Source organism: Lepus europaeus, chromosome 11 (assembly GCF_033115175.1).
Source record: "Lepus europaeus isolate LE1 chromosome 11, mLepTim1.pri, whole genome shotgun sequence".
NCBI lineage: Eukaryota > Metazoa > Chordata > Mammalia > Lagomorpha > Leporidae > Lepus > Lepus europaeus.
In genome coordinates, this window is record NC_084837.1 from 58,677,440 (window position 1) to 58,690,416 (window position 12,977).

Genomic DNA, 12,977 nt, shown 5'->3' on the forward strand with positions numbered 1-12,977 from the left:
GCGTTTCTTCGCAGGCCACGCACCGCCCGCAGCCGCGCTAAAACCCGCGCGTTTGGAAGCGCATTCAAATCGCGCGCCTGAACGCTGGCTTTCGCGGGCTCGAGCTGAAAGCTCGCGGGGCACCCGTGAGATCTTCTCCCGGGTCTGTGTGCCAGGCCCCCAGGCTTCTCGCAAAACAGGTGAAGTGTGTACGTCACGAGTGTCGCCGGCGCCGGGCTACTCCAAGTGGGCGGGGCCGGGGCGGGGTGGGGGGGCATTCCTGACACCGGAGTCTCCGGCGCTGCGCCCTCCCCGTCGGCGGCGACTACTTCCTGGTTGGTGTGCCCTTAACTGACATGGCGGCGAGACGCCTTCGGTCGACGCCACTGCGGCTGCTCAGTACACCACGCTTGGGCAATCCGGTCTCTAGCCCGCCCCTGCTGCGTAGGTGCCGGGTGAAGCCCAGGACGTGAAGTGTCTCTTGCTCCGCCTGCATAGCTTAGAGGTGTATATTAGGGGGGATTGGGGCCGGCCAAGGAAGACGAGGACCCAGGGGCCTGTGCGGCTGGGTGCCAGTCCCTGGTAGCCTGACATTAAGGCTGCTCGAGCCCCAAGTGTTTCTCCTGTCTCCCCCATCTCGTGGTCCCCGGCCCAACATGATACTGACCAAAGCCCAGTACGACGAGATAGCCCAGTGCCTAGTGTCTGTGCCGCCCACCAGGCAGAGCCTGAGGAAGCTGAAGCAGAGGTTCCCCAGGTAAGTGTCCGCCTCTCTCCGCTCACTTCCCTTTGCCTGTAGCAGCACTGCCTGGGCCCCGCGCTGCCGGCGCTCAGAAAACCACGTGTTACACACAAGTGGGGAGGAACACCAGTGTCAGGCGTTAGGAGATCGGGATGGCGAAAAAGATTGCGTCTGCCTTCCAGCCACAACTCCTAATGCACGAGGCCGTTGCAGCCTCCGGAGGTCTTGTCATTAAATTCAAACCAGGGTCTAGTGTTTATCGAAGACTTGGTATGTGCTGGTTTTGGGTGCACTTGACTGGCGAGTTGTAAATGCCCCTTGGTTAGCTCACAGACACTGGGAATGAGTGATGGGTGGCAGGGTCCTTTCAAAGTGGAAATACGAATTCTAGATTCACAAGGAGGAAATGGGGACCTTTTTCTTTTGGCCACTGGAATAAACAAGGGAATTCAGATCTAAAGGAGGCTCATATTGATGGAATATGGCTTTTATTCTTGACTGCAATTAAGTGACCTCAAGGGTTCTCAATCCTGACACCGTTTGGTACCCCAGGAATTCCACTCTGGTATTAACCATTTGAACAACCAGATCTGACTGTTTGCCCTCATATGTATACACATTCCAGATGTATTTCATCCACTTCAAAAGGTTCATGGAAATTAAATTAGAAGATAAGTTTATTTTTATTCCAAAATTTTGAAATTTATGCATAGTTTGTTCATCATACCCACTTTTCATGAGTGTTTGAAGACCCCTCATGTGCATAGACTTCAAGAGTTTTTGCACCAAGATAAATTCTTTGTTAAAAAAAGTTTTTTTTTTTTTCATTGATTAAAAAGGCAGAGTGACAGAGAAGGTTGTAAGTACAGATAGAGCCCGCGTGCATACCCCTCCATCTGCTGATTCACTTCCCCAGAGTCAGCAACACTGAGTAGTAAACCAAGCTGAAGCCAGGAGCAGAGAACATCATCTGGGTTCCCCGTGTGGGTGACAGGGACCCAAATACTTGGGCCACCATCTGCTGCCTCCCTGGTGCATTTGGAGGAAGCTGGATCAGAAGCAGAGATGAGAGTTGATCCCAGGCACTCTGATATAGGATATGGATGTGCCAAGTGGCAGCTTTAACCCACTGTGCCCCAAACCCACCATGAATCTTATCTTTTAATTGTATTTTTTTCCATGAATTTTTTAGAGTAACTTCATATAATATAGATTCCTCATTTTAAAGATGTGGACACTGACCCAAACAATTCTTGAAGAGCCAGTACAGAACAAGCAGTTTATTGTATTTATGCTGTATTAAAAGTATAGAATGTTTGTTTCCTTTTTTCCTAATTCAAAACCAAATTCAGGCCGGCGCTGTGGCTTAACAGGCCTCCACCTTGCGGCGCCGGCTCACCGGGTTCTAGTCCCGGTTGGGGTGCCGGATTCTATCCCGGTTGCCCCTCTTCCAGGCCAGCTCTCTGCTATGGCCCGGGAAGGCAGTGGAGGCTAGCCCAAGTGCTTGGGCCCTGCACCCGCATGGGAGACCAGGAGAAGCACCTGGCTCCTGGCTTTGGATCAGCACGATGCGCCGGCCGCAGCGGCCATTGAAGGGTGAACCAACGGCAAAAAGGAAGACCTTCCTCTCTGTCTCTCTCTCTCTCTCACTATCCACTCTGCCTGTCAAAAAAAAAAAAAAAAAAAAATTCAAACCTGTAGTATTGTCTCATTGCATTGAGTTTGGTTATCCCAAGTGGAGACCTTCCCTGTCTTTAATGTATAACCCTTGATTGGGCATTATGATAGAAGTATATTCTTAAGGAAACAGAAGTTACTGGATAATTGGTATTAAAGTACAAACTGACCTCAGTTTTTTTGTAGGACTTAGTTTTCCTAGTCTGTAAAATGAAGGATTGGGGCTGGTGCTTGGGCATAACAGGTAAAGCTGCCATCTGGTGTGCTGGCATCCCAGATGAAAGTCAGTCCAAGCTGGCCGCTCTATTTCCAGTCCAACCCCCTGCTGATGGCCTGGGAAAGCAGTGGAAGATGGCCCAAGTGCTTGGGCCCCTGCACCCACATGGAAGACCCAGAAGAAGCTCCTGGCTCCTGGCCCCTGGATTTGGATCTTCCCAGTTCTGACCGTTGTGCCCATTTGGGGAGTGAACCTGCGGATGGAAAAGCTCTCTCCCTCTTTGTAACTCTACCTTTCAAATAAATCTCAAAAAAAAAAAAAAAAAAGGATCTCTTTCTAATATTATCTAGATTGAATGTATGGCAATATTTATCCTTTTATAGCCTTTAGAATATATTTTTAAAAATTTTACTTTTTTTTGTTTTTTTTTTTTCCATTTTATTTGAAAGGCAGAGAAACAGCAGCGAAAAAGAAGGAGATCTTCTGTCTGCTGGTTCACTCCCAAATGCCCTTAACAACCAGGACTGGGAGGGGCCAGCGCCAGGATCCCAGAACTCAACTTGGATCTCCCCATGGGTGGCAGGAACTCAAATACTTGAGCTATCACCACCTGCCTCCCAGGATGCACATGAATAGGAATTTGGAGTTAAAACCCAGACACCATAATATGGGATGCCAACATCCCAAGTAGTGTCCTAACCACTGTGTCAAACACCCACCCCTTGAATAGGTTTTAAAATTCAGTGGTTCTTTTTACCAGAGAGCCAGGTAAAGACCTTAGAGATAATTTTTTTGTGGTTCAGAGATGTTAAGTGACATCAGAAATCCCAGAGATATGTAATGACTATACAATACCTGGAATGTAGGTTTATTTTTCTTTTTTAAAGATTTATTTATTTATTTGAAGATAGAACCACAGAGAAAGAGGGAGAGACAGAGTGAGAAACCTTCCATCCTCTGGTTCACTTCCCAGATGGCTACAATGGTCGGGGCTGGGCCAGGCCAAAACCAGGAGCCAGGAGCTTCTACCAGGTCTCCCACATGGATGCAGGGGCCATCCTCCACTGCTTTCCCAGGCACATTAGCAGGGAGCTGGATCAGAAGTGAAGCAGGTAGGACTCAAACCAGTGCCCATATGAGATGCCAATGCTGCAAGAGGAGGCTTAACCTACTATGCCAAAACACCTGCTCCGGAATATAGGTTTCTTGATCTCACTTCAGACTTCAATGTTAAAACAATCTTGATTATTTTTAATGTTAATAATAACATAGCAGTTTTTTTTTTTTTTGGATGGCATTCCCATGTATATAGTCTTTTTCCCTTCTTGTTTTTTTTTTCCAGTATATTATTGTCTCTGTTTACATAGTTTATAAAACTTGATCCCTACTCCAGCATAATGAGAGCATTCCTCATCTTTAAAAATTCTTCAGAATTTGTCTTAAATAACCAATAATATCACATTCTGGGTGTATCATTCATTTCCTTCTTGTTGGATATCAAAGGTTTGAGTTTTCTGATTTTTTTTTTTTTCCTAATGTAATTTATTTGTTTGAAAGTCAGAATTGGAGAGAGAGACTGACAGAGAGACAGGTTCACACCCCGGATGGCTGCAACAGCCAAGACTGGGCCGGGCTGAAGCCAGGAGCTTCTTCCAGGTCTCCCCTGTCTGTGGCAGGGGCCTAAACATGTGACTACTTTCCATTGCTTTTCCCAGGCCATTAGGACAGAGCTGGATCAGTAGAGTAGCTAGGAATTGAACTGCTGCCCATATGGGCAGTGGCTTTACCTGCTGTACCACAACGCTGGCCCTCCTGTTTTCTGATGTTTTAATGTATGTTATTTGTGCAGATATATAATACCAAGCCTGTTTGTTTTCTTACTTTAGACTGTCAGAAATTGGGCATTACCAAATCATTAAGTTTTTACTATTTTGATTGCCAGATCCCTTTATACTTTAAAAAAACAGTATTGAAGACCCCTCAAAACTTTTATTTATGTGGGTTATATAATTTGATATTTATTCAAGTATAAATGAAAAGAAGGGAATAAAAAATCACTTTATTTTAAAAATAGTAAATCTATTACTTGTTACCATATTCTTATGAATAATAACTAGAATTTCAAAAAAATGTAGTGAGAGAGTGGCATTGTTTTACCCTTTTGTAAATCTCTTTCATGCTTGCCTTAATAGAAGAAAGACATATCTGACTGTGTTCCACTGTTGTGATATATTGTTTTTGATTAAAGAATATGAAGAAACTCTTGCCTTCAGACATATATGTAATTGGAAAAGGGGTGAATAATTTAAAGGGCTTTTTAGATAATTGTGGTTATTTTTGTTATTACATAAAACCTAACAAATGGTATTTTCTTGAAGGTTAATTGCAATGTGAAATCTGAAACAATATCAAGAAACTTTCACACTCTTTTATGTTACAATCCATTAGCCTAGTTTGAACTTTGAATGGATCCTTTACCCATGCATGATTTTTATCATCATGCATTGTTCATTTGCATAATGTTGGTTGTGAGTTATGCAAATTTTCCAAATGTTGTCACCTTACATTATACAATATCAAAAAAAATCAACATTTGTTAATATCACCACTGATCTCATCAGAAGTCTGAGATTTGAAGCTGTCAGGCTTATGGTGATGGATATGAGCTTTCCAATATTTGAGTTTTCCCTTGAAAGCTCAAATTTTATCATTGGCAACAAACGTTATCCGTTGTTTTCCTTGAAGTGACAGTCTCACATTGTTTATTTTTGAGAAAATGTCTGCCAGATTCCCATATCTGAATAATCATACTTTGCTCATCATTCATTCAAGTAAAAATGGTGTTCCATGGAAAAAGTGGCTGGTTCAGCTTTAAATTCATGCAAGTGCTTTCTCCTGAGACAACTGCCGTACTTTGATACACAGAAGATGTGCTTTGGTTTTGCTTCTTGTTTTGTCTTACACAGTGTTAAGAGTATGTGTTCAAGCGCTGAGATTTAATAAAATTAATGGGTGAATATTCTTAGGTGAGATGGTCTTTTTTCTCCAAACAGTTGTCCCCTGCCAGTGTGCAGTAATGAGGAATAGAGTGAGGACTAATGCAGTTAGGGTGCCCTAGCCTTGATTTGCACGCAGGAGCGGATGGCTTCACCGGCCGTTGTTTTCCCCCACATTGCAAACATCAGTGCAGGGGAAAAGGCAAATAATGTCTTCTTTTTTTTTTTTTTCAATAAAAATAATTTTGACTGATTTATAGACCCCCAAAGAGGGTCTCAGAGACTCTAGGAGTCTACTGACCACACTTTGACAATAGCTAGCTATTTGAAATCAAATGCTATTTATATCTTGAAGGATTTTTATGTGTATTGACAAATTACTGTCAAAAATATTGCATTAATCCTGTTACCAGCAAGGCATGGTAGTGTCTGTCTCTGCTACTTTTGCTAGCATTGAGGAGAATCATTATTTAATCATATTTTTGTCTATCTATTTTCATTTTATTTGAAAGGCAAAGAGAGACAGGGACAGTAAATCCTCTGATTTACTCCCCAAATGCCTGCAGCGGCCATGGCTGAGTCAAGATAAAGCCAGGAGCCCAGAACTCAACCCTGGTCTCCTGTGTGGATGGCAGGGACCCAAATGCCCAGACCCATCATCTGCTGCCTCCCAGGTTGCAAATTAGCAGGAAACTGGATTGGAAGTGGAGGAGCCAGGACTCAAACTCAGCACTCTGTTATGGGATGCAGGCATCTTAACTGCTGTGCCAAACACTTGCCACTATTTAATCTTTAGGATGTTGAATCAAGAATGACAGCTTGTAATTATAATAGTTAAAAATTACAATACTTTTTCTCCAGTTTTTTGACACTTGAATTACCTGATGGTGTCCTTTGTCTAATTTTCTATTGTAGTGGTTTGCTTTTATTTTAAATACCTGCTTTTGAGATGCTTAACTTTTAAATTTATCCTTTTTTCCTTTTTGCCTCTAGGCTTATGAAATCCTTTCACATTCCAACATGAAAAAGAATTTTCACCTAGATTTTCTTCTAGGTTCTTTATAGCTTTTGTTTTTATTCTTAAATCTTTAATCTTTCTGTCTGAAATTTATTTTAGTATATATGCTGAGAGGTAAAGATGTAGCTTAATTTTTTTTCACAGCTTAATTTTTCTCTTATTTTTCTTGACTGTTGGAGTGCTCTGACTTCTCCCTGGCTTCTTTGTTTTCATTGGAATCTCTAAATTAGATCTTTCCAACTCATCACTTGACCTGGGGCAATCCTTGGTAGAATCATGGAGTCCTCCACTTAAATTGAAGGGAAAGGATTCTGTGATCTCCACTGCCCAACGCTTCCGAAATTCACCCTCATTCTCTTCTCTCCTTCAGCTCTATCATTTTCACCTTTAGAATACAGATGTACTGTCAAGTTCTTGCTGAAGATACCTTCGTTGATTTGCATTTCCCAGTTTATTTCCTGGACCTTCCTAATTACGGTAGAAGCCCTTATCCCCATCAGCTGTTACTCATAAGGTTATATTTTACATTATAATTTCCTGCCCTAACACAACATATGTGTTCAATTATATTTCACATATATACACATATAAATATATAATTCTAAACTTAGAAAAGTTGCAGAAGTCATAGAGAATTCCTGTATGTCCTTCACCTCCTCACCCAACTTCCTTTAAGATTAGAAGTTATGCTATCACGCAGTACAATTGTTGAAATCAGGGAAGTAATTGCAGTGCACTACAGTTTATTGATCTACAGGTGTTTTTTTTGAACTTTGCTCATTTTGTCACTACTGTCTCTTCTCTGCCAGGATTACTCGTTGATTTTAGTTGTCATGTCTTAAATCTCTTCCAATCTGTGATGGCTTCTTACTATTTATTTTTTATGATTATAACACTTCTCATGAATCCTCTTCAGTGGTTTTGTGTAGTGTCCCTACATTTGTATTTGATGTGTACTCTCTCGAGATTCTTTGAGGGTGAACATTTTGGACAAGGATACCCCAGAAATGATATTATGTCCTTCTTAGTACCTCATGTTAGGGGTCTATGACATCATATGTCTTATTATTTTGATGTTAACCTCATTAATTTGGCTAAGGTGATGTCTGCCAAATTCCTACATTCTCAAGTTGCTGTTGTTTCTTTTCCACTTAAACAGTACCTTGAGGGGCTGGTGCCATGGCCTAGAGGGCCAAGCCTTGACTTGCAGTGCCTGATGCCAGCATCCTGTTTGGGTGCTGGTTTGTGTCCTGGCTGCTCCTCTTCTGATCCAGCTCTCTGCTTGAGCCTGGGAAGGCAGCGCAGGATGGCCCAAGTGCTTAGGCGTGGGAGACCCTGAGGCAGTTCCTGGCTTCTGGCTTCTGATTGGCTCAGCTTTGGCCATTGCAGCCATTTTAGTGAATCAGAGGATGGAGAACCTTTCTCTCTGTTTCTCCCTCTCTTTCTCTAACTGTGCCTCTCAAATAAATAAATAAATAAATAAAGTACCTTGGAATATAGACTTTGTTAGTTCATTTTTCATTACACTTTTCCCCACTGATTTTAGCACCTGTCATTGCTTTTTTTTTTTTTTCATGAAATAATTACTGCTGGTATTTGCTTAATGGTGATTCTCTGTTTCTCTCACTGCAATGTTTGTTCAACCAGTTTCATCGATGACCATTGTTTTATGTGAATCATCCTGCAGTCAGCCCATGGTTTTCGTTAGCATTGGCACAGTTTTCCACTACTTAAGCATTTGATCCATAATAATGCATGGTATGCTCACCATGTTTGTGGCACCCTTTTGGCTATTTTTTCTTTAAAGAACAGATAGGATGATGTAGCAATTCTGAATAGCTTGTAGTCTGAGGCCAGAATTTAAGACTATCTGATAGTTACAAGTATGAGAATCATAGAATGTTAAAAATGAAAACAACTGTTGAATATTTGTTGAGGCAGGGCTGATTAAATAGGATTCTTAGAGAAGGTACATATTTGCCAGAAATCCTTTTTGCCAACAGACTGAGCCCTTTGGCACCAGTTTCATTTTCTGCTGAGTTCCCCTACCATGTATTAGTTATTGAGTTTTTATGTTAGTCATAAATCAAATTCTTGATACCATAAATCTCTAAGCAAATAAGTATTTATACTCCCTTGCTACATCTTTGTCCTTAGGGATCCTGGCTCAGATTTTTCTTAGATATCTACCACATTTCCAAGTATGACTTTTCTGTCTTGTCTCACAACACCTACTGTCTTTCCAATCTTTTTTTTTTTTTTAAACTTTTATTTAATGAATATAAATTTCCAGTGTACAGCTTATGGATTACAGTGGCTTCCCCCTCCCATAACTTCCCTCCCACCCACAACCCTCCCCTCTCCCGCTCCCTCCCCCCTCCATTTGCATCAAGATTCATTTTCAATTCTCTTTACATACAGAAGATCAATTTAGTATAAAGGTTTCAACAGTTTGCATTCACATAGACACACAAAGTGAAACATACTGTTTGAGTACTAGTTATAGCATCAAATCAAAATGTACAGCACATTAAGGACAGAGATCCCACATGAGGAACAAGTGCACAGTGGCTCCTGTTGTTGACCCAACAAATTGACACTCTAGTTTATGGCGCCAGTAACCACCCTAGGCTGTCATCATGAGTTGCCAAGGCTATGGAAGCCTTCCAAGTTTGCCGACTCTGATCATATTTAGACAAGGTCATAAAAGACAGAGTGAGGATAATAACCAATGATCCTAAGAGTGGCATTAACCAGGTTTGAACAATTATACAGCATTAAGTGGGGAAGAGGACCATCAGTACACACAGGTTGGGAGTAGAGCCATTGGTGGTAGAGTAGAGGTTATGATTACAAAGGAATGAGGCCCAAGTACGCTAGACAGGGTCTAGAACAAAGGACAAAGTCATTATTAGAGGAGCTAAGAAAGGTGCTGTCTAAGCTACAAGTAATTTTTCTGATTGAGAGGCAAATAGAACCTGACAGAAGGGGCTTGATAATAATCTGGTGGGCTTTAGGCCTTGTAAGTTAAGAGGCCCAGACCTATCTATCTCTTCACATGGGGTATATCCTAAGGGAGGTGTGAACCTCCTAGGGGAAGGCACTCTGTTGACTTTCATTACTTGGCTGGCCTGGGAGGAGAGCTGGCCAGGTAAAGGCAGGGGGCATCTCTAACAAGAAATTTATAGTTCTGCCTGCAATGTTGTTGACCCTACTTGACCATCCCCTCAGCTGCAGTGGTCACTTTGGAAGTTGGGCTGAGTGAAGGGCTTTTCAGCTTAGAGCCAATAAGATCTGTGGCTCTGACCTGGGCATCCTTCGACTCCAGGGCAGGTCCATTTCCAGTGATCCAACTCTTGGCAGAGCTGCCAGGGCTCTTCACAAGCTGACTTCTGCTGAAGCCCAGGCTTACCACATTGAAAGCCACTGCAGTGGACTGGCCTGTTGGGTCTCCTTGAGGGCAGATCACTGTACAGATCAGCCATTAATAGGCCTGCCACCCATTGCTTCTGATGCCGAGCTTTCTTTTCCTCCTGGTTTGTGTTAATTTGGATCATACACAGACAGCCTTTCACTCAACCTCACCTGAGGTGATTTAAATCCCTGTCCCTAGTAAGATCTCAAAATTAGTGGTTAAAAACTCATTTGGCTGGGCTCCCTGCCTGGGCTGAACCTACTTTTCTGGTCATCTTGAGATCATCACCTAACTCTACCAGAAAATTGGAATTAAGGTGGACTTGACTGTCTGTCTGCCAGTGTTGTAGTTAGTGGTACTTGGTGATGAACCTAGACATCCAATCTGGCTAGTAGTACAGTAGCTAAGGGGCTTACTTGGGATATGCACAAAAATTTTACTTAGCATTTACATTTATTTGAAGTGGCTTGATTTAATGTGGTGTTGTCTTTGCTTACAGTTGTCTTTTTTGGAACATTCCCCCCTCCCCCCCATCCCATTATTAACCATTGTTCTTGCTTCCTATAGTAATTTCTACTTGGGAAATCACTTGACTCTACCTCTTTTTATTTGAGCCATGCTTGCTCATCTGTAAAAGGAGTGATCTAGTTACAAAGCTACAAAGTAGAGGAAGCAGAATCCGAATCCAGAGTCTGACTCCACAATCTTACTCTCGCTCTGTTGCCTCTGTTTATTTAAGATCCTTAAGGCTGTGGGAAGGATTAGATGAAATAAAGCATGTAAAACACTTCGCAGACTATACAGTTGTTGGTATTGAGTGAATGGTAAATATTAGTATTGTTAAAATTTAGTAGCTTTGAACAAAGGGCAATAGAATTGCAGGAAATAAAAATGTTTACCCAGACCAGTTGATTGTGTGGCCATGAACTTATAAGGCTTGATCATCAAATGACTGTGACCCAGACATCAGAGACTTGCCTTAAATAACTCATAGTGATAGATAATGGTGTTTAAGAAAAAACATTTAAACGTAGATTCACTGATTTTTAAAAAAAAATTATGTATTTATTTGAAAGTTAAGAGTTACACACAAAGAGATGGAGAGACAGAGATCTTCCATCTGCTTGTTCACTCCTCAGATGGGTGCAAGGGCCAGGGCTGGGCCAGGCCAAAGCCAGGAACCAGGAGCTTCTTCCAGGTCTCCCACTTTTGTGGCAGGGGCACCCAGCTTCTGCTGCTTTTCCCAGGCCATTAGTATGGAGCTGAATCAGAAGTGGAGCAGCAGGACAGGAACCAGCGCCCTTATGGGATGCCAGAGTTGCTGGCCATGGCTTCACTTGCTATGCCACAATGCTGGCCCCAGATTCACTGATTTTTAGGGTTATTACGGAGGGCTGAGCATTTGGTGTAGCATGTTAAGCTGTCATTTGTTACACCAGCATCTAGTATCAGAGTGCCAGTTTAAGTTCTGGCTGCTCATGTTCTGTTCCAACTACTTTCTAATAATGCACCTGTGAATGCAGCAGAAGATGGCCCAAATGCCTAGGCCCCCACCACCCATGTGGGAGATCAGGATAGAGTTTCAGGTGCCCGGCTTCATCCTGGGACAACTTTGGCTGTTGCAATTAATTGCAGAGTGGACCAGCAGATGGAAGATTCTTTTTATCTCTCTATCTCTTCTCTCTCTATAACTATGCCCTTCAAATAAATAAATCTTTAAGAAAAGAATCATGGTGGAGTATTGTAGTATATAGTTAGTACTGTAGTTGTTAGTCTGCTTAGCTGAAATATTATTCCTGTTTGCTGGTTTCAGTTGAATTGAGAGTTCCTTCTCAATTTGTGGTCAATTTTCTACACTTCTGATAATGTTGTGGTGGACCCAATTTCCAGAATAATGAATGAGAATAGCTCATAAAGGGAGAATCTATTGGTGATTTTGCCAAAGAAATGTAATTAATATGCATGACCTTCAAGAGTAGTGTTAATTCATATACTCAGCGAAGATGTCTATGGGTGTTGATCATTAGTGTAGATTGGAATGTCAGAGTAAAGAATATGATTATTTCATACATTTTCTTTAATAATCTTTTAAAATATTTTTGTTATTTTATAAGACTTCAAGCTCTAGTTCTTTGTTACATAGTAGCTTAGCTGTAGAGATCCTTCTGAAAGGTATTTTTAAATATATGGTCCCCTCCCTTTCTAAAAGAAGTGCTTAGCTTTTATCAGATATTTATGTTTCTTTGGATTTGTACAGCTGCAAAAGTGGAATGAACTTGAATTCCTCAAAGGAGTATTTGAAGAAAATCTCATGTATAACTTTATCCTGAGAAAAATCCATATACTGAGAATATATCTGATTAGTTTTGTGGGAAATGTTCATGTAACTAGAATATTGACTTCATTTAAAAATCTATATTCAGGCATCATGCGTTAGTTTATTAAGTAATAGCCCATACCAGAATGTTAGCTTGTACAATAAAGAAGAATTATATACTTCCCTAGTAAAAAGATTCAGTAGATGTATAGAGTAATAATATTTTATTATTTAACTTTCAACAAATGTTGACTAAATTTACCATTATGTTGTTATTATGCATTTTGTGGGATTTTACCATGTTGGTTGAATTTACCTTAAAAACAAAACAATTAACATACAAGTACTTTTCTAGATTAAGTAGATCTAGAGATCTCTAGATAGAAGAGTCATATACTGGTATGAAAATCATGCGGGAGATAAAGAATAAATTTTCCTTTAGTTGCAGTTGTCTATTTAAGGACGATCTTTGAGTCAAGGTATCCTATCCTCTTGCGGTTGTCCAGTTGCATAGGCAGTGAGCTGGTATTTACTGAACCATCAAAACTGCTGTGGTGTAACTTCTAACTGGATGACAGTTCTCCGTTCCATAGAGGTGACAGAATGGACAACTAGT

General features: G+C 41.3%; 1 protein-coding gene across 1 annotated transcript in view; it reads left to right on the forward strand.

Annotated features, from left to right (window-relative positions):
* Positions 1 to 397: 397 nt before the first annotated feature.
* The window catches only part of CDIN1 (CDAN1 interacting nuclease 1), a 245,048-nt gene continuing 232,468 nt past the window's right edge, over positions 398 to 12,977 (forward strand). Inside the window, exon 1 of the mRNA XM_062205587.1 lies at positions 398 to 736. Coding sequence (XP_062061571.1) covers positions 636 to 736 — 101 coding nt within the window. The 5' untranslated portion in view covers positions 398 to 635. The remainder of the gene's footprint in view (positions 737 to 12,977) is intronic.